The sequence below is a fragment of the Hypoxylon trugodes genome (genome assembly GCF_022578975.1).
Source record: "Hypoxylon trugodes strain CBS 135444 unplaced genomic scaffold F4822scaffold_1, whole genome shotgun sequence".
NCBI lineage: Eukaryota > Fungi > Ascomycota > Sordariomycetes > Xylariales > Hypoxylaceae > Hypoxylon > Hypoxylon trugodes.
In genome coordinates this window covers 4,447,173-4,467,961 of record NW_026250016.1, presented here as the reverse complement: position 1 = coordinate 4,467,961, position 20,789 = coordinate 4,447,173, and the positions used below count along the sequence as shown (strand labels likewise).

The window sequence follows — 20,789 nt, the reverse complement described above, 5'->3', positions numbered from 1 at the left end:
GGCCTGTAGCATGCGATGAGGGAGTCTCCTATCATCGAGTGTTGGTTGGTGGAGTCTGCACCTGCCACCAATAGTACCCAAGTACACAACGAATCTCCGCTTCAGAGAAGGGCTGCCGATAAAGGTACCAAACACCTCGCCAGCAACATCCTCGCGATTGAACACAGAAGTTTTCAGCTTCATTTTCAAGAGATTCTGTACCATTATAAAGCCTGAAGACTTTCCACTCACTCAGCAGCTTCGCTCTAATCAGATCCGTTTCTGAGTCGGAAACCCGCACGGTCAAGGCGTCACACCGCCACCCCGATCGTCAACTTGTGGTTCTTGTCAGTGCTCTATGTGTCATCTCCCATCACAGCAACCATGTTCGTTTCAACCCCTAAATGGTTGCCTACAACGCGTGCCCACGTGACTTGGTGTTTATTAGGGGGTAAACCCTGCCCGGACCCATATTGGATTGCCCTGGAGCTGAGGAAGATGCGGTTTCCCGAGTTGAAAGACTAATCCAGCTCGCCGTCCAGGACGCGCTTTGTGAAAAGGTCATAGATGAAGTACAGAATACCTTTCAACACTTAGTAGAACGAGGCGAAACCGTCCTCCGAGTCCACGCCGATGTTTACGCGTTGTCCAAGCAGTCGATTATCAAACTAGAATCGATATTTACGAAAACCGACTTGAATCCAGCGTCTGATGCGATCTGCCGTCAAGGGCCTAGCCGGATCGTGCGATCGATTGAATCGCCATGCCCCATTGGGCCAGCCATCGAAGCTCGGCGGACCCTTGACTCCCACGTACCATCGGCGTATAGGGTTGTTAGAAAGAAATACCGACATTCCATCGACGATCGGACATGGCAGTCCATTACTCACTCGGACAGCAGCATAATGCGGCGTCTGTGTAAAGTCCCTGCCAGGAACGTTTTGCGGCATAATATCTGGTCGCCGGACGCCGAAAGGGAATTTGGAAGTCGACGTAAGGACGATGTACATATTGCTTTGCTCCAGGTCGTGGGATTCCGGAAACCACGCAACACCAGCTGTGAACGATGCATGGAGGGCAAGGGTTTCTGGCATGGTTGTGTAGTTCCTTCACCAAATATGCGGACGAAGTTTGCGGATGATTGCTGCGCCAATTGCCTTTATAATGGGTCGCCTCAATTCTGCTACTTCCCCGATAGTAAGTCCTACAGCCTGCCATCCCACAGTTGTTAATGCTAAGAAGGATAGTGTATCCTAGGGAGGATGCCCAAGAGGAATTTCCGACGCAGATGTTCGACGTCGTTCTGAAGCCATTCACGCGGGTGAAGGATACGTCTAAGCATGTGACGACAGCACACGAAGAGAATACAAATCGAAATGACCGCGGGCGAGCTTTGCGACGTAGCACAGAAGAAATTTATGGAGGAGGAACCGGAGTTATTCAAGTCAGAAGAAACTATACTCCCAACTACGCCGTCATTATTTACGGCGGCTATAGTTAGCGATAAGGAGACTGAGGAATCTTTTGGCTCAGAGTACGCACTCGTTATCTGAGTACGGAGCCCTCTTACACTCAGCATCATTCTTCGAAGGTTCGGAGACGTTTGACAGTCACCTTGCGCTTCTGCCAACCGTAGAAGGGATGGGTAGCCCTAGTCATCAATTATTTCGAAACGGTAATCTGATTTCTATTATGTTCGATATGTACAAGTTCTAGAAGGATAAACTAAAAATACATTCTATAAAAAGAAATCTCTTCATCGGCCACAATCCTGACCGCAAAGAAAGGAAGCATCTGCCTAGGTAAGGTAGGTAGTACCATCTGCCGGCACCGTCCCATTAACTAAGAAAGCATCGATAACTCTAGCTACTTCTCCCTTGCGACGGTAGCTAGTGTGATGGTTCCCCTTCCTAAAGACGTTAACTGCGCTAGGTAGCTGCTCGCGCATCGTGACCGCCCACTGGACTGAAGTAGCGGGATCCCAATACGAGTTGGCGATCAAGATGGTAGGAAGCTTCGAGGTAGCCTCGGTGTTGAATGTATGCTGCGGGTTCGTGGGCTCAAACGGCCATCCAAGGCACGCCGTGCGGGCATGCTGCATAACGTTCACCCCCCGAGTGTGCGGGCACAAGGCGCGAGCGGCTGTGAAGATGGCACGTAAGTCGGCCGCTGATCGGATATGATCTCGTGTGTAATCGGAGCACAACACGTCAAAGTGAGCGAACGCTATCTCATTGTTGTTTACAACATCGGACTCGAAGCGCTGCGGGGCGAATCCGATCGCATCGTCTTCGTCCCACGCCTTTCGGAGATTTTCAGCTAACAAAGGAAATCCGGCGTCGACATTCAGCACATCAAGCGCGTAGATGAGGAAATCTTCGTCTGTTACTTTTGGTAGGCAGGGTGGTGCACGTGTTTCGTTTAAGCAACCGGGAGCTGCCAAGGGCTTTTTGGCTGCGGCGTCGACGAGAGAGTCCCAGATCGTAGGTAGATCGCGACCGTGCATCACACAATCGGTGGTCGTGTTACACCACCTGAAAAAATCGTTCAAAGAGGCCTCATATGCTACCGCTTCACCGATGATGCTATCTGTATCGGACAAACTCCGCTCGTTCATGCCGTCGAGAACCATGCGACCGACGTGCTCGGGGAATAATTCGGCATATTCGGCGCCGATTTGACTGCCACCCGACCACCCCATCCAATTCAACTTCTCGTCACCTACGCCCTGTCGTACGAGGTCGAGATCTCGGATGACTTGGTCGGTACCCATCTTGAAGCATGTTAGCAATCCCGTCTTCATTAATAATAGGAGCGAAAGATACATACCTTGAAAAATAAGGGGCCCGTCATGCGCGCGCAGCTCTCAGCGAACGCCTTATTATGCTCCACTAAGGTCTGGAAGCTCTCATCATCGAATGCGAGCTGCTTTACCGGCTTGTTAATAAAAGTTTTATCGCATCGCAATGGGGAGCTGAGGGTCTGGCCGCGCATGTCCAGTCCGATGATGTCGTATGCCTCCCTCAATGCCTCAGTTACAAATGGCAACCCTTTCTCCCAATCTGATCCTGCTGCTTCCCACTTGGCCTGCTTGACGATGGATGGAGCCGATACTTGTCCCGGCCCGCCATTGTTGTAGAAAAAGCTTCCCAAAGGGGATTGACCCTTCGCCTTCAGGCGCATCATCCCGAGAGTGACTAGTAAGTTGTATTAGTGTTCCTCTGTTTTAGTCGAACGGTTTACATTATAGCAAAGGTGACTTACTGGTGCCATTCTGCGGGTTGTGGTGATCCAAAGGCACTTGTAGAGTTCCGCAATCGACAGTGTCCGGAATCTCAGAAGAATCGCATTTCGACCAGGAGACAGATGAGGAATTCGATATAGAAGTCCCAGGTTGGGGGAGAGCCGAAGCGAGAAGTGGAAGGCCGAGTAAGACGGGTAGTGTATAGTAATCGGATGCTACCATCGTGTTGATTATTATTATTGATGTTTATTGAGAAGGTTGTTTAGGCGTCGACTTGTCTATGATGATTCAACTCATTATCCCGTGCGACCATCGCCCGATATATATAGTTCTCTAGCATACCACAAACATCAAGTATATGCTCAAGTATATAAAAACCCTCGCGTGTAGACGAGAACGAGAACGAGGGTAGTGCATCTTGAATTTTGTAGAACCAGGGCTATGCGCTTCAGCTGGTGACGATCAACACCTATTCTTCTAGAACAAAAGTTATGATGCGTACGCTAAAGACGTTCGACATGGCTTAAACATACTACCAAGATGCCTAGCATTCTTGCACATGCTTTATAGGCTATCTGGTGAAGCTTTGCTGGTAGGGCTTAGCTTCTCACATCGCTGCCCGCGCAGCTTGGCTCCCCAATTGAGTATACAACGATGGCAAAGTGGAACCTTAGTATAGCTACCTTACATAATAATTCATTGTATTTTCATCGAATTCCTATTATAATTTCAAATGTAATTTCCGACTTGGAACTTTTTGGGGATATAGATCCTGGCTTCTATAAATCCTTACGTCAGTATCGTAACAAACATAGATAGCTCGAATGATGCGCGCTCATCCTCTAACATCTATTGCGCGCATCTTAAAACTTCCAGTTAGGTAGCTAGAAAGCAGAATGAAATGCAAATCAATGCAATTTTTGGCCATTCAGTTCTAATGATGCGAAGTGATGTTTATGAAGCGTGTGCTTAGAGTGAGGCGTAGCCCCTATTGGCACAAATAGCACAACCTAGAGACGACTCACTGATCTAATATTGGTAAAACCCGTTATGAGACCGACAAACTAATAGAAACTAGTCCGTCAAGATACCTACCAAGCAAGTTCATTATTCATAAAAACACGGTCGGTATTGCACTTAGTTTTGTAGAGCTAAAATCAGCGCCTATAGACTTCATGTTGAGTAAGAGGGTGGATTATCGCGCTCTTAAGTACCCATTATATATCAAATGAAAGAAAAGAAAAGAAAAGAGGGAAAACATACCACCTGAAATAAGGAGTCGCCACGCGGTAAGTAGGCGCCATGGCTTCTCTGGGAACAACTAATTCTTGGCCACAATTGTCTCAATTATAAAGGTAAGATTAACGTCTGTGGCGTCTCCTTAGCGAGTAAACATCGAATCATAAGGGCTATAGATAGGTATTTAACGCACTATAAAAACCCTGCTGCTCGGGTATCCCTCAGCCTACCGATTGATCGTGACAGTGAGACTCCCTTCTCTCATTGTTGCCTAGTAGAAATCATAGCTCGTCCCAAGGCACATCTTCAGGACCAACAAAGGGTGCCGGCTCTGAACGTACTACGGTCGTCAGTTTATAGAATGCATATATGTATGACTCGAACTTACCAATATCTGGGAATTCCTTTTGCAACTCTTCGCGGCTCATCTTGGAAATCCTTTCGTGAGTCTCGCGGAATAACTTCTCGACCCGTCCTTCTACATAGTGGACCTTCAAATTGTTCTGCTTGAGGTTGGGATCGGAGCTAGAGTTAGGATCGGAACTGGATCTGGAGGTGCTGAGACCGGAGCTGGTATTCTGGTTATCGGATTTTTGTGATATCTTGCTTTCAGCCGAAGATTTTTGAGGGTTTTCAGATGAAGATATCCGAGGTGTCTCGGGTTCAATAGTGGAAGACATCATAAAAGCTGTAAAGGATTTGGTTGTTGTATAGGTATATTTTTATAAATCTTTAGGTTGGCTTTGCACTTCCTAAATACTCGTTTCTGCTCGGGTGGCCTCGGACTACCCACCCTTTAATCTTAATTCCGCGGTCTCTTGTAGCAAAAACATATGATCTGTGCTAGAAAGAAAACTAAGAAAAACAACCTACCTCTAAATTATTAGCTCAATGATCTTTCACCGAGTGCACGTTCCTCGATAAGGCTATCCGCTTATACCTACAATTTCGTGACGGGTTCGTGATTAGTGGCCTATTTTAAGACGCGATTTTGGAGTAGAAAAAATTCTTCAAGTGCCTAGGTACCTATGTATACCTAGGTATATATGTGGAATGACAAGAAATGGCGGCTTATCTGTTTGTGGCGTCGCGGTGGTGATTATTCCTCGAATCATATAGAGCCTCACTTTGCTTTATCCCGTGTGTGGCGAAACGCGAATTGAAATCTCTGCATTGATCCCCACTTCTACAGCCTAACTTCCTTCCATCATCTGGAGGCTTACAACGTTGTTCGAGTATCCTCGAATGCCCTAATCCACCATGGCTGACAGTTGGTGGGATGATTTCTCAAACAATCCCGCTACGGACCTTGCTCCGCTTGTTTCTCTTCTTGGAGAATCTCCAACTAAACAATATATTAGCGAGTGTCTGGCGACCGAGGACATCATTATCTTTGCTGCCGCACCTATAGGTGTAATTACCGCCATTGTGTCTGCTATTCGAGTATGCGGGACCCCTTCACTGAGAGCATTTGTTAGCAGAGCTCAAGAAGGCGCCGGTGCTATTGAGGCAGAGCTGTGTTCTTCCACTAGTCGCGACGTCTGTGAGCTCTACAATAACGGAGGCATCGCCCGAGTTTTTGGGCGCCCTAAGCTACTCGAGATTGTACGCGATCCCCAAGCTCCTTTCGATGAATTTTACCCTTCCAACGGGGCAAAAGCGACCGCCGGTATATATTCATTCGAAGAATATCTGAAAACGAATAGAGGTAAAAGCGAATGGAAATTGCAGCGGACTTGGTTGGAAAAGTGGAAGAATCCTACGGAAACAACGGAAACAGGTTCTCAACAGGGCCCGGCGAAACATTTTGCACCTAACCCAAATCTTTCCCAAAATATCGGAATTAAGCCATATAGTCAAGGTTGGTTCATAGCCGCAGCTGCGGTAGGAGTCATGATGCAAGCATTCGTCCTGGTATGGGCTATACTCACGAGGTATCACTATCAGTGGGTGAGGAATAGTCGTCAAGGTATTTATAATAGTAAGATACATTGGTAGACTTTAAGACTGACCGTAGACATTTATAGATCAATACGCCGTTCCATTAACCGTCGTTAGCACGGTATCCCTCTGTCTAGGAGTATCTCTATGTGCCCGTCTTATAGAGAGTAAGACGAAGGAACGCTATTATGAACGAAAAGACCCACAAAACTCCGAAAGCCTTTCTACAATGTACTGGGTCCAGCCTGGGAACCAAAGGATAGGGGACCAGGTTTTCGATGCATTTGGTTACTCTGGCAGCATGTCGCATCTTCGAAAATATATTACGTCGTGGAAAGACCCTAATGATGATCCCTCCACTGTGGGTTGGATTTGGGTTGCTTTGGTTACAACCGTAATCGGTTTTGTCTGCCAATTTCTTGGTCTAAGGGCTTGCCACTCTTCTGTTGCAGTTGTACAGTTTGGTGTCACTATCATAATGAGTCTCATCCGCGCCGGGCTTAGAACTCAACGATTGAGGAAAGAAGACAACTTCATGATGAATGAACCCGGACTCTTTTCAGGGGCACGAACTAGATTGCTTGGCGATGAAAATGGGCAATTTAAGGGCGTGGGAGATTTTTAGTACACCCGTAACAAACAACCCGAGAGCTGTTTCAAGCCGTTTTGAGACAATTACCCCAAAGAGAGTTGGATTACAAATATAATAGCAAAGCTGCCGGAACCAGGGGGTAGGTATCCTTTTTACGTTTTTCAGCGAGGGAACCCACGCTCCGATAAATTTAAAGGAAACCGCCGCGTTCAAGCCGAGAGTGAAATATCCCAGTGGCTCATAGCGAAGTATTGCGTCAAGAGCCTGAATGATGCCGTCAAGAGCTTTTGTTTTAGGACTCGACTTGCCCGTATCACAGGATTGAGAGAGCCAGACTCGGGGGGTAGTAGTAATTGGAGTGACGAATTAGTCTCCATTCGAACTACGGCCTTGATTCTAGCCCGCGCTATTCATGATACTATGCGTATCTTCTCTGCCGGGCGTGTGATATACCAGAGAGCCTTCGCCATATTCTGCATGGTCCAAGTTGATCCAGGTATGAATGTATGCGGGGAGAGCGAGGTCTACTTGTCATTGCGGAAACAGATTGACGAAGATATAAAGCCTGAGGGTACATGGAAAACTGACCCTTTTGAGATAGAAGCTTTACTTGGTTTGTGGGTATGGTCTCTGAAAGACCTAGGGGAGAGATGGGTGGAGGGAAAACGGGATTCAAGATGACGAATCAACGTATAAATCGAATTATCGGCCTCGATGGGTATCTCAGGTTGGAAACGGCCATTCGCGAGTACAACCAAAACTTTCGTAGTGCACGCGACCCGTGGCAGCAGCGGAAAGATGGCGAGGCGTTAAATTTGCGGTTGCAGCTGTTGAGAGCAGACTGGAATTCACCTATCGAGTATGCACGAGCGCAAAACGCGGTGTGGTGGAAAGATGGCAAGGAGTTCGTTACCCGTGAAGAAGGGCCGCAGGGTGAACCCCGCGACCAGCGACGATTTTTTGGGTGTTGCAACTTGGAGGAGAGGACTCCGCCAGGTGAAAGCTTTGCAGTTCTCGAGGTATCCTCTGAGAAAAGTCTCCAAATGAATTGTGCCCAAGGGATTTATTCAGTATTTCTAAATGCGATAGTGTCTGCTGTGGAGAGAGTAGAAGGCTCGCGGATCGCCGAAATACAAGATGCGATTATCGAAGCAGGTTTATGCGATAGAGACGACTCTTTTGCGTGTGTAATTATTTTTATAAAGCGTTATTATTATGGATAGGTGGTAGTTTAAAGGAGTGGGGATTCGATTTCGCGCTTTACACCTTCCCGAGGATTATACGGCTTTACTTGATGCACGCATTTCGCTCTTAATATGCTGACTTTCTCAGCGGGAGGCTAGTCTCTATTACAGTAAAGCACTACGTAATCTTGCTTAATTGCGCGTGCTCAAGAACATCCTTAACCCGCTCCACATACCCCGAGTACATTCCCTTCAAGTATTCCAAACCAGATTTACGAGCATAGAGTCGAGTATGCGACCACCAATAACCACCGACATTCGTATTGAATACATCGCGAGATTTATAATCTACGAGGTCGCATTCACCCCACAGATACTGGCTCTTATCCCCTTCTGCCGGGAAACTTTCCTCGATATTATATTCGTAAAGTATCATATCACGAACGCGCTTCGGGCACAATCCACCTATTTCGGAGCAACCGTCGGGCATTGGTAAGTCACTACGTGTGCGGGATTGTTAGTATGTATGTAAACGGTAGATTTTGTGGGCGGGTTGAAAATAGGGGTATTAAAGTGGAGACAATAAAAAGGGGGTGGCTTACGCGCAACCGGGTATCTGGACTTTGTTACCGTTCTCCTCCGTAACTTCAAACCAGAGTCTGTCCTGGAACTTTCCTTCTCGGGGTATCTCTCTCGTAATAATAGCGACTGGTCGAGCGTATTCCTGAATTATGCGCATGGTCGGACATTGTGGTAGGCTTGCCATGTTAAATACTAGGGTAGAGTCGTCAATAATGGCAAATTGTTCGTGGTTACCATAACTCGGGTCTAGAACGGTGAATTTTCCATATGGAAATGTCTCAAGGGCCACCTTGTGTTGGATTCCGTATTCCGGATCCGCTGTGTAGAGGCGTCTCGGCTTGCCCGTCTTTTTCTCTAGCTGCTTGACGATGGCAATCGCGGCGATGTGTTGAGCGATGTTTCGTGGGTAAACCATGTTATCGAAGTCCTCCTCCGCCGGTTGAGGCTCGGAATGATGAGGCCTTCTTGCAATAATACGGCCGAGTCCCAGGCACACCACTTTCGTGATAAGCTCCGGCCTTGGGATTTCGTCGATGGCCTCCTCAAGTTGCTTTGCCTTGATACTGACATGTTGCCATCTCTCCCAGGCATCGGCAAGGAGCTTGTGGATCTGCTCAACAGATATAGTATCTTGTCTCGCGTGCCATGCGATAGTTCCTTGGAAATACGGTTTATGATATTTGGCTAGAAAACTATCTCACGTCAACGGCTGTTAGCGATCGTGGTAACAAATGATAATAGTCTCTAGAAGTAAAATACACATACGCTTCTGTGGGAGGTTCCTCTGCTAGCTTTTGATTCGGCTTCTCCTGTTCAGGGGGGCAATTTGCTTCAACATTCCTACACAACGTAAAGAAGTCAAAATTATCATGGAGCTCGGGCCCCCTAATTAGGGTAGAGCTAAACATGTACCAATTACATCTCCTGATTATCTTTCGTTTTCGTTCTTCGCTTTCCGTGGGAAGCTTTTGCATGTTTTTCAGGCTGAGGAAATTAGCCTCGATGCCGTGGTACTTGGGGGTCGACATCGTCAGGGACTAAGAAGAGGGTAACTTATCCGTGCGAAGATCTTCGGACTGATGAGTGGTTATCTACTCGATATTGTTGCTTGTGAAGAGAGAAAGATTGCGAAAGGCAAAGGGTCCTTGGCATATATGGAAGATACCCTATTGTTCCACTTGAACTACCTGTGTGCCGCGACAGCAGTCCCAGGTCGCCCCTGGTATTGAACCATGACCATAGTTTTGAAGATTAATGGCTGGTCAGGCATTTAGTGGGTGGATATTTCATTATTAGATGGTATAAAAAGTGACCGTGATGGGTGAGCGACCGCCAAAAGAAGAGTTACAATAGTGACTACGAGGTGAACCCTGGGACACTGTGACTGACAACTAATACTGTTAGGTTATTCATCCCATATTCAGGTTAAATCATTAGTAATTCAGAGATTTGGATTTTTCAAGACCCAGAATCACTACCGCGAATCATTACTTTGGGTAGTACAGGAGAACTTATGAGAACGAGAACCCCTTTATTAACCAGTCTGTATTTCTATAATATTAAAACTCCATTAATAACACTTTTTTCCTCTTTGTTGAATAGAATCAACCTTTCCAGTCCCGAGTCACAACCAGACACCTTCATTATTTCGTAGTGACCTGCCTGCGCCTTCGTCACTACCTTCCGAGTCCGTATCACAATCTAAGGAATGATGAAAAATCATCCGAAGCCCAACACCAACCAAACCAAACCAAATTTCCCAGCATCCAGAACAAGTCACAGACGAAGCATCTACTTAGCAACACCAATGCAAGCAAAGTACTTCTTAAACGCCTGGACCTCAACGCTAAACACACCATCACGATCCAACAGCGCAGCAGGCGGCCAGAACTCGGGCTCCACACGATCCAGTAATCCGGGGTAACTCGTCAGACCACGGGGCTCGGTAACACCCCAGGGGTTACGCACAATAATGTACTGATTCTCCTCCTGGCCCTCGCTAACCCATCCGAGAATCGAGTACGCGTGGTTCGCGACGAGGTTGCTGCCGCGGAACATATCGCCCGTGGCGTGTGTCCATGCTGCCATGGGGCTGATAGTACGCTTGTTAACACTGCACGCGCGGACCAAGCCCGCGAGTTCGGCACCGGAGTGGCGGTCCGTGAAGTAGTACCGCGGTTCGCGGCCGTTGATTTGGGCCATTGCCTTGATAGGGTCACCGTTATGCGCTTTAGTCAGATCGATGTGGTCACTGCTATCATCAACGGTGTTTCTGTTGTTACCACCGTTGTTGTCTTTACCATGCGACATCCACTTGACAAACGCCTTCTCGTACAACGAAGGCCAAGTCTCGTACCCGTCGCTGGAACGCGCGTAGATGGGCAGGTCCGTGGAGTTGTTAACAGGGATCTGGTAGTCGACTTCGACGGTATCGGTCTCGGCGTTGTTACGACCGCCCTTGTCGTGGAATTTGACGGCTAGAGTGCGGCGGTTGCGGTCCATGGGGCCGGAAACGAGACGGGTGGAGCGGTTGATCATGGCGGGGTTGGCCCAGAATACCGAGAAGATGGCGGCGATGAGCCAGCTGTTGCTAGCCGCACCCTGGGTGGGGTCGTCGAAGCGGTGCTGGTATTGCTCGCGGAAGCTGTGGTGGCTACCGCCGAATGAGAATGGAGGGCCATCCATCATGAAGCGACGAGGGATGCTGCGGAAGAAAGCCTCGTTCATGTCGCGCCAAGAACTATTGGGTGGGGTCCACTCGCGGTCCTCCTTTCCGTGGCGGAAGGGAAGGACAAGGTCGTTGATGGTTTCAGTGATGTCGTGGTTACCAACAGTGCGGCCAAGGGACTGTCCGTCGAGAACAAGACGGAGCTTGCCGTTCTGCATGCGGGCCATCTTGATACGGGTGTCGCCGACCTCCTTAAGGCCGATTTTCTCGAGGTCGTCGAGTTTCTTGATACGGGAGAGATCAGGAGTAACGAGGTCACGCTCCTCAAGGATCTGCATCTCCTTCTCCGAGAGTTCCTCAGCCTGGCGGTTTTCCTCGTTAAGCTTAAGACCAGCAAAGAGGACCGAGTTGTGCTTAAGGTCGAAAAGCTCTTCATAGTCAGTCTGGAGAACATCTGAGATGATACGAGCGGTCGAAAGAGCGTGGCGGTCTAGCCTGTGGCCGATCATAGCCTCAACCAAAGCGTATGGGTTAATGGCACCAATGTTCACATCCTTGGGGGGCTCGTCAGGAGATGGTTCCTGGCCAAGGAGAGGGCGGTCATCGCCGAGGACCTCGTAGTCCTCAGACATGGTCCTGCTAGAGGGGATAGAGCGCCTGTCGATCTTGTGGCCGGTGAGGGCTTCGAAGAGAGCGTAGGCGTCAATGTTACCGGCAGAAGCCCCGCGAGAAGAGTCTGATTGAGAGCTAGAAGAAACCATTTTGGCTGATGAAAGTGAGTTATGAATAATGTCTGGATGAATATGCAATAAATGATAGGCTGGTGGATTACTGAATGAATCACTGTCGATGAGCGAGAGTGGGATTGTTCTAAAGAGGGTAGATGGCATACTTATATCCTCTTCGTGAAGATTTAGAATTGCCATATTTTCTCTTGATCAATCAGTTAAGTGTTCCGTCCGTACATAATGCTAGACACCCTTTTACTGATCAAGCCGAGATCTCTAATGCAAACTCCAAGTATAAACATGAGGCTCTCTAGAGACCGATGAGGCCTGTTAGTTGTCTAAACTCCATCGTCGATTTGAAGTAGGTTATATTACGTATAAGTCGTAGAACATGCATTCAAAAGTTGAAGGTTCGGTGGGGCATTGTTAGCCCAGAGAGCCCCGTGTTCTTCAACGTCCATCTCCATCTACTTTCACTTTTTGACTCCTGTTTCGATCAATAATAGAGCACTTCGACAGAAAGATACAGTTATACAACAGCTAGACAATAACCTTAAGCGGTAAGAAAAGTAAGTACACAGGAGTAAGATTGTTACGAAACTTAGCGATAGGCGTAGTCGTATTGGCGGTCTGGAGTATGCTTATCGGAGTAAACTTGCCTCTATAAAGATGACCGACGGACTCCTAAAAATAACAGCGGCAACGATCTTCCCGGTAAACCTTATGAGGGTATGCCACGTTGAGGCTAATTTAGTTGCCGTTGTTGGGAAAGCGGGGAGACAACGTTCAGACCGGTCTGTGTACGATCCGTAATCGAGCTTAAGCATGGTGGAAAAAAGGGGTGAGGGAGTTCGGGAAAGACTTAACTTGAATCGACTTATTAGGTTTTATTTCATTTGAGTTATAGAAAATGAACAGTTCTTTAGGAGCCAAGAACGTTTAGTATTTTCTTAGGAAACCGACCGAATTTGTCCGGTGAGTATGTCGTTGTCTTGGGAATTTCACAAATATTCTGCTTTGAACTATGCCGAACTCCCCAGCCTCCCCGATGAGGCTGGGGAATGGTCGTAGCTCAACACCACTCCTTAGGTGTTGAATATGGGATAAGTCATCTAATGTGGATGTTTTTTCGTCTCTAGTAGCCTTTCCGGGATACGAGGTGTTATAGTTGGTATCCCCTATACTAGGTACTCCTATGCATTAAGCACCTCGGGTACCTGAACCTTGAAAGCCATACGGAGCGGGCAGAGTTACTAGAGGAGCTCAGGCTAAGGGGTTAGGAACGTGAATCTATCGCTACGTACGTCCCTACGACCTGATTTCAACCCGGCGGTTCGAGGTTCGAGTTAATAGGATCGATTTTGCAGTGTCTTGGGCAATTTACCTTATCTAGAAGCCCGCCATCGGCAAGCAGGCAGGCATCCTTTCACCTATCGTATCCTCGAATCCTCGCTGCAAACAGCAGCCACCCACTAAACCCCCTTTCATCCTAAAGTCACACAAAACCAAACAAACAAGTCACCTAAACAAATTCCACAATATCATATAGTAACAGCGCAATCGCCGATAATTAATCACCTGTGCTACGGTGTCCACCATCTCAGCCACCTCCCCCGTTGCGAAAATATTTGCGCCAGTATCGCGCATATGTACATGAATTGCTTTCCTAGCCAGCTACCCGAGCGACGATCACAAGTATAGCAAACATCCACTCCGAGCCAGCTAGCTTAGACATGAATTGAACCGATATGGTATGGTATGGGTCTAAAGTTACCCAACTAAAAGCCCAAGCAACGCCTGTCCATCCAACATGCAAGTGTGTTCGGGGATGGGAATGAAAAGAGGACGGGATATCAAGATGTATGGGATGGAAGAAAATAAAAAGCACGAATCAATGATGATTGTAATACTAGAACGCCGTATGGTGTAGTGTAGCCGTGAAAAAACCTTCGGCAGACAAATCTATGACCCCCATGCCATGCCCCCCTTGAGTGAAAGGAACCGAAACAAATATTGTTCATCGTAATCTCATTGCGACCCGGTTGATATGTGCAGATGCGTGTCCTCCATTCAGGTACTTGCGTTGATCGCCTTCGCCTATTCCCTCCGCATGCTAGATGCTGCGTCGATGCTGGTTAAACGTTTTGCTCATTAATATTCATGCTCTCCCCGGCCACGAAATGCTCATTCCATCCTTTGACACTACCATGGACCAACGCGAACGGGGGAGCCATAGTTTCCAGCCACCAACTGGTCCAGAATGGAGTTCTGGTTAGCTGATGTGTTCGGAGCTCCGCTATTTGGCCCGCCGCCAACCCATCCGAGGTTCGTCGACATGGAAGAGATCGCAGCTCCAAGCCTGCCGCCCGACTGTTGGTTGTGCTTGGCGAGGGTTTGATCCCAACCGCCTGAATGCAACACAAACCCTGCTCCTTTCTTCGATGCCTCATTGATCACTAGCGCCCAAGCCCTTGATATCTCATCATAGCTGTTCTCTTTGTGATGTCGATGAGCTTGGCCTTCCCAATCAGGTAAGCTGTGAATTATTTTGGTGGCACCGTCGAGGTATTGGAGAGAGACGTTGGCGCTTGCTTCGTTAGGTGGGAGGTACTGGGGAGTGAAGTCTGCAAGAGCGTCAAGAAGTGCTAATAGGGGCTGCTTGACTCGGTAGTAAGTGTAGTCGGAGCTCGATTCGCCGTAGGGAAATGCATCTCGCAGCTTGTCCTGGTATTCCTTCAACACTTGCAGGGCGCATTCGACTGTTGGCTTCGGTGCGCTCTTGACAACCTCCTCTCCGATCTCCGGTTGACGTTCACAAATGGTCTGAAGGACGGTTCGTAGTTGCGTGGCGTCGAGGGTCTCAAGAAGTCGAGGCAGGGTTAGCGGACGCCCTGCCAGTTCGTTCGTCCGGATTTTCTTGGATGATCGGGGGGCAAGTTGTCGTGGCTGAGCGGCGGGAGAATTGATGGGCGAGACTGACATCTCATCGCCATCGTCATCAGCTTTTCGCTTTCGATTTGAAGGGCCGACATTATAAAATGAAGAAGACACTATAAAGCAGAGGCCTGTTAGCTCGTAATTCCAAATATATCATACCAAACTCGAGTCTACCACTTAAGCCTCCCTACAAATGAGGGATCCGAAGGGATGAGATGTACATGGCTCGAAGCGGAGCGGACGGAATGTGATTTTTACGTACTTGGTCGAGTGGGAGATCGTCGGTTGGGATCGTGTTGGTGAGGGAAGAAGGTCGGGGGCTGCGGCGAAAGCAGCACGTTCATCATGCAGGCGGTTCGTTTATCGAATGCGATGTGCTCCTTGCTCGATATTGGTATTCCCCCTTCCTATGATGTTGGAATGAACGAGCAAGTAGTACTTTCTGACGGCTCCGAATTTTTTTGACTGCGGTTGACTAATGGTATAGGATTACGCAAGTATGTGTTGTAAGTGTCGGTCGGTTGGTTGGTCGGCTAGTGAGTCGGTGGGAGGATTGGGGCTTTTTTTTTTTTTGTCGGCGATAGGTATGATGGAGATGGAGATGGAGATGAAGTATGGTAGAAAAGGAGGAAGATGGAAAAAAAAAAATAGATGAATTATCGAGAGGGGAAAGAGAGGAGAGAGAGGTTGGAGAAGATTTAAAAATAAAAATCAATCAATAATAATAATAATAATAAAGGTTTCTTTAGTAGTTGTTGACTTGTCGCTACTTATTTCGTTCCAATCCTAAGCTAAAAAAGGAACCGCCTAATATTGTTCGTGCATTGACGAGGGGGGCAGCGCAAAGGCAAAGGTCGGTCTTAACAAAGTTGGATAATGAATTAAGTAGCAGTCCGTTGTAGTAGTATTAAAAAGTACTGGAAGCACTGGAAGTATCCGGACGGTAATTATTCAATATGATTGATTGAATGAATGGGGGTTTTGTGTTGTGGTGTGCATATGTGTGTGTGGATGCGGATGCGGATGGGGATGTGGATGTGAAATGGATGCGTGTGTTTGTGGATGTCCAAGGGAAAAGATGGAAAAGATGGTGGTTTCGGTTAGTTCCAAAGAAGTTATTCCAGTTAGCTTCGACTACCGCTACGTACATACTACTGCTGCTAATGCTAGCCCCAGGGCTGGCCCGAGCTGGTTAGGCAAATAACATTAAACCTTACTAACCTTACCTAGGTATTAGCAGTCAGGCCCCGATATCCCCAATCTATCTGATGATGTAGTTGGTTCCCCTCGAAACAAAAGGTGGAGAGTCAGGTCCCTGTAGCCGTTGTAGTCAAACTGTAACCATACAATGTACATCTCGAGTCGCAAGTACTTTCAACACCAAGCCTTTAACCCCTGTCAGTACACGATATCACCATGTATTGTATACCCCATCCCTCTTCACATAATGTAATGATAAAGAAGCGCATAACCAAACCATCAGCTAGTGTAATTACTTTATTTTGGTGCGAACAGCTGCAGCTATCCTTTTGCTGGAATTAACGTGTCACATATGATACATAAATGGATCTTTTCTTATGCTATCGTACTTAGCAATCGCAACATATTCTCTACCATCTTCGAGTATGTACTACATATAACCATAGAGCTAGAGCTATAAGCTATGCTTACTTTTTATTATATTAAATACATATAAAAAACACTTAGCCTAGGTATCACAACCGCCATCTGCGATCCCATGAAGCCACGACCCCTCGTCGAATTACACAGATGTGGGGATGGGAAAAAACAAGTCACAAGTCACCAACGCAGCAACCGTCCCTGTCTATACCCCCCATTGGTCCCCATCTGTTCCCACTAGCATTCGAACTCTTAAGAAAAAAGGCCGCCACGAGGGATTCAGCGTGACCGCTTCTTACTGCGATTATCCATTCAATTGACCTCGTTCCAGCTCTCCAAGTTTCACGCGGAACTAGAGGAATTAGAAAGTAATACGAATGCACAGTTCCAAACAGAGCAAAGTGAGACATCAACATAAATCATTGGCTCCAATGAGTATATTATGTAGGTAATATTTGCATGTAAGGTACTTACCTAGAAAATATACTTGGATACACATCTATAGATACGTATATATGTAGCTATATGTGGAGTCCATATTTAGAGTCCAGATTGGAAATTCTTGGCGGTCAAGCCACATCCTCATTGATCATGACGATGGGGGCGTTGGGCTGACCGACTCCGCTCTCAAACCATACCTATCACACTTCAAATTGAATAAATGGCTCGTAGAATTTATACCTAGGAACTAGAACCTGTCACAGTCGCAGTAAGAAAGCAAGCATTGTATTTCTGCACCCATTTTATTACTATCATCCCCTACTACAAAAGAAAGAAAGAAAAAACCAAACAATGCCCCACGAAGAAGAGCGCGGAGGTGTTACAATAGACTGCGACTCATAGAAGACCCTCCCTTCCTCCCTCGGTGTATATCGCACACATAGCAAAACAAAACGAGAAGAAAAAAGAAAACATCCTCTGTACTTCTGGTAGAACCAGGCCAGCATTTGCCAATCTCATATCGCATGTCGAAATCCTGCCTTAGACTGCATTATTCCAATCTCCTCGGACGCCTTAGTCCAGACATGCACCTTCAACTTGGTGTGTATACATAAAGAGGAGTGTGTCGAACATAGTGATTGAATGGACGACTCAAGCTTGTTAAGAATCAGTAGGGCGAGGATCCGTTAGACTGAGGGACTCAAATCGACCCGTCATCCCCGAGAGGGAACTTAAGTCCCCTGTGTCGGACCGGGCATGCCCTTGATCTGGATAGTAATGGTCAGCCTCGATACCAACATAGCTCTCTTAAGAGCAGGTGTTGTCAATGCTTACAGTTGAGCCAAATGGTGACATACCACGTAAGTGCGGGGGTATACGAGATCCGGATGAGCCATTGCCAAAGCGATTGTTTATAAGAGCAATGAAGTTACTAGTCGAATCTTCCTCGATAGGTCCTTTCTCCTCGGCATGATCCTCCGGCGTTTGTGTTGAGATCAAATTCTGACTCTTGGTGGGGGTTTGACCGACCACAACACCTGGATGAGCCAGTCCGAAGCGACGTAATTCACCGGGGCAAGAGCATGCAGACGATCGCAAGCCAACAAGTTTCTCCGGGGAACGGACGACTCGAGTATCCCCGTGCACGATGTTCGTATAGACGAATGCAGTCGACTTTCTCTGCTCTTCTAAATCCAAAGCTTTAAAGGCATCATAGCGCAGCAGTTCACTAGCTGCCACTTGTGCAGCGGCTTGCTCTTTGGGCCTCGGGACATTCAATCCGTGATCCTCGAGGTATTGTACAACGGCATCTCGTTCCGTGGTCATGCGCTTATACTCTTGATCTGTGACTGTAGAGAGGATTTGCAGGGAGTCTTGAGACAGAGAAACTCCCAGAGGAGTTGCCTCGATCACGTCGAGTTGGGAAAGGACGAACATTAACATAGGCGTCGGGTCATGTGGATTGGGCACGATCGGACCCGCCAACTCGCTATTGGCTTGTTCATCCGGTTCGTTCTGTCTAGCCTCAGGTGCCTTGTCGTGTGCGGATTGATTATCCACCTTGATCAAACCCAAGGGCTCGTCGTACGTACCTGCCTGGGGTTGGTTCGCGGGTTCAGTAGCGCCGAACGTATCGACCGTGGTCTCCTTGAAGACAGGCACGCTGGATTCGATCGGCCGGCCACAATAGTTTTCGATCATCTCGACGAGTTTTATTGCATCCGGGATTTTATCAAACACAATAAGGCTTGAATGCAATTTGGACTGCTCCATGTCTTCCCATCGTCGCAGGTGCACTTTACACCCCGAGTGTAGGGGCAACAGAACCAGGCGCATATCACCCCGTCTAGAATGTTTGGAGTCGGTGCTCAGCTCCCAGATTACAACAGCTCCGCCGTGCCTCGAATACAGAGTGATCCTGCCAGGGAGACACTGAGAGCTTGCATCGACGGTAAGCGTGACGTGAATTCCCTCTGCTGAATAGAGAATCTGGTCCTCAGCCGTGTCCCCGTTAAAACGTCTCGAGACCTCAGGGGTGGTGAGGACAGGCTCACTCGCGGCAGTAGGGGTCGGCGAAGACAGCGATTGTTTAGGACCCCACCTTTTGACCGATGCTCCAGGTGGAACGAGGCCGCCAAGCGAGGATCGGGTGAAGCCGTTGTCGGCATTCTGGTTGCGCCGACCCTTGCTGTACCCGGGCATCCTGTTAACTTGTTAGCGCGCGGGCGTTTATATCAGCGATATTTACTTAGGTAGGTAACGGCAACATACCTCGGGTCGTACCGGGGTACGACGTTCACCATTGCACTACCCACCATCACATGGATGGCTTTTCGGTCACTGGCGCCGCCCTTCTGCCCAGTCGCGGCTCTATTGAGACGGTGTGCGTTCCCGCCGTCTAAAGGATCAAGGCCCCGGACCGCTCGTGCATCCTCATCGTCAAAAATACCCTCGGCCCAGGCACCTGTTCCCATGAGTCAGTCTCTTCAATTACCACTACGGTCGTGACATGAAATCTCAATGGGATAACTCACTGGTCCAATTTGCAGCCGCGGGGTTAACAGCGTGTTGGCCGCCCTGTTGGGCAGCAGGTAGACGAGGACGCGATTGACTTTCGACACCATCCGTGGCTAGTTCTTCCAGTCGAGAATTGCCGAGATCAGCCTATATGTGAGAAAAATCAGCGTATGATTCCCCCAATCGCTCAACGTTGTCTCAACCCGCCGAGTTCGTAGCGATCAATAAACCAAGTATAACACGAAGATTAAGAGATGTTGACAAATATTCCATCGGGTAGTCGGAAAGGTATAACTCACCATCATGGCATCTCTGATGGCTCGAGAAGCCATCGTTGGTGAATGGCGATGAATTCTTAGATAACTACGAGAAAGGTCTAGAGTTTGCTTGTTCTGATATCGGAAACCTGTGAAAACCTTGAGTTAGAATCGAATGTGGGTAATTACTAGATATCCCAAGGTGGAAGCAAAATAATTACGTGTGCGGGTGGATGAAAAGTACCCCTCGAACCAAACTTCAAGGTCAAGGTAGATAGGTTGGTAGGTACGTAGCGTAGGGAAAGAATGAAAACGCGTATACTAAGGAAAATGAAGGAGGCGAGTGTTTACGGCAGAGGCACGAGATAGAAAGTGTAGTAGTAGGTGGATGAGTGAAATCAAAGCGTGGGTGAGGTTGGAGGGAAGCCACAATCGTTCTAAAAGTTAAGGTAGAGTGACACTTACCGAGCTTAGTAGGCGAATAAAGTCGTCAAAAGCCGCCTTAAGTAAGACAATGTAGACTGCCTACCTATTCTTTTGGTTAGATTAATCTGTGAAATAATTTCGAGTCTGGAAAGGGCAGTAGACAAACTATGATAGTTAGGGAGATGGCGTGGGAGGTTGTAGTGCGGAAGGTGATGTGCTGTGATTTTTTTTCTCGCAAATCTAGACTGGTGGGAGACGGTGGATGGTTGCATTAGAATGCATGAAAGGCGATTACTTACCAGGTAGACAGAAAAATGGTCTTTCTTCGTGTCTGAGACTTACATACAAGATGTGATGATTTATAGATGTAAGAATCTTAGAGGTGAATGTGTGTAGAAAGGTGAGGTGAAGAAGGTCGAGGTGCGAGAAAAGGT

General features: G+C 47.7%; 6 protein-coding genes across 6 annotated transcripts; 1 reads left to right on the top strand and 5 right to left on the bottom strand.

Annotated features, from left to right (window-relative positions):
• Window positions 1-1,742: 1,742 nt before the first annotated feature.
• Window positions 1,743-3,587, bottom strand: F4822DRAFT_439925 (alpha/beta hydrolase fold-domain-containing protein). The gene is made up of 3 exons (XM_051462682.1): window positions 3,244-3,587; window positions 2,809-3,176; window positions 1,743-2,752 (listed from the first exon to the last, which is right to left on the bottom strand). Exons 1-3 carry the CDS (start codon window positions 3,443-3,445, stop codon window positions 1,778-1,780), a joined length of 1,545 nt encoding a protein of 514 aa, XP_051320110.1. The 5' UTR covers window positions 3,446-3,587; the 3' UTR covers window positions 1,743-1,777.
• A 2,135-nt stretch (window positions 3,588-5,722) lies between these two features.
• F4822DRAFT_424813 (uncharacterized protein) lies at window positions 5,723-8,218 on the top strand (the record flags this gene model as incomplete). The annotated part of the gene is made up of 4 exons (XM_051460222.1): window positions 5,723-6,431; window positions 6,490-7,013; window positions 7,161-7,616; window positions 7,673-8,218. 4 exons carry the CDS (start codon window positions 5,723-5,725, stop codon window positions 8,216-8,218), a joined length of 2,235 nt encoding a protein of 744 aa, XP_051320109.1.
• Window positions 8,219-8,357: 139 nt separating this feature from the next.
• On the bottom strand, window positions 8,358-9,789 carry F4822DRAFT_424812 (uncharacterized protein; the record flags this gene model as incomplete). The annotated part of the gene is made up of 3 exons (XM_051460221.1): window positions 8,358-8,679; window positions 8,782-9,453; window positions 9,527-9,789. The coding sequence occupies 3 exons, from the start codon at window positions 9,787-9,789 to the stop codon at window positions 8,358-8,360; spliced, it is 1,257 nt and encodes a 418-aa protein (XP_051320108.1).
• Window positions 9,790-10,552: 763 nt separating this feature from the next.
• F4822DRAFT_424811 (cysteine proteinase) lies at window positions 10,553-12,190 on the bottom strand (the record flags this gene model as incomplete). The annotated part of the gene is made up of 1 exon (XM_051460220.1): window positions 10,553-12,190. One exon carries the CDS (start codon window positions 12,188-12,190, stop codon window positions 10,553-10,555), a length of 1,638 nt encoding a protein of 545 aa, XP_051320107.1.
• Window positions 12,191-14,359: 2,169 nt separating this feature from the next.
• On the bottom strand, window positions 14,360-15,438 carry F4822DRAFT_424810 (Cut8-domain-containing protein; the record flags this gene model as incomplete). Its single annotated transcript, XM_051460219.1, has 2 exons — window positions 14,360-15,207; window positions 15,357-15,438. The coding sequence occupies 2 exons, from the start codon at window positions 15,436-15,438 to the stop codon at window positions 14,360-14,362; spliced, it is 930 nt and encodes a 309-aa protein (XP_051320106.1).
• Window positions 15,439-17,886: 2,448 nt separating this feature from the next.
• On the bottom strand, window positions 17,887-20,004 carry F4822DRAFT_424809 (uncharacterized protein; the record flags this gene model as incomplete). The annotated part of the gene is made up of 5 exons (XM_051460218.1): window positions 17,887-17,922; window positions 17,990-19,358; window positions 19,427-19,619; window positions 19,690-19,819; window positions 19,972-20,004. 5 exons carry the CDS (start codon window positions 20,002-20,004, stop codon window positions 17,887-17,889), a joined length of 1,761 nt encoding a protein of 586 aa, XP_051320105.1.
• Window positions 20,005-20,789: the final 785 nt, after the last annotated feature.

Excerpts from the sequence above, each read along its gene's own strand:
- F4822DRAFT_439925 (XM_051462682.1), bottom strand. The coding sequence starts at position 3,445 with ATGGTAGCATCCGATTACTATACACTACCCGTCTTACTCGGCCTTCCA. Across the intron at positions 3,177-3,243 it reads CAACCCGCAGAATGGCACCA|TCACTCTCGGGATGATGCGC; the intron begins GTAAGTCACCTT and ends ACAACTTACTAG. Across the intron at positions 2,753-2,808 it reads CGGGCCCCTTATTTTTCAAG|ATGGGTACCGACCAAGTCAT; the intron begins GTATGTATCTTT and ends ACATGCTTCAAG.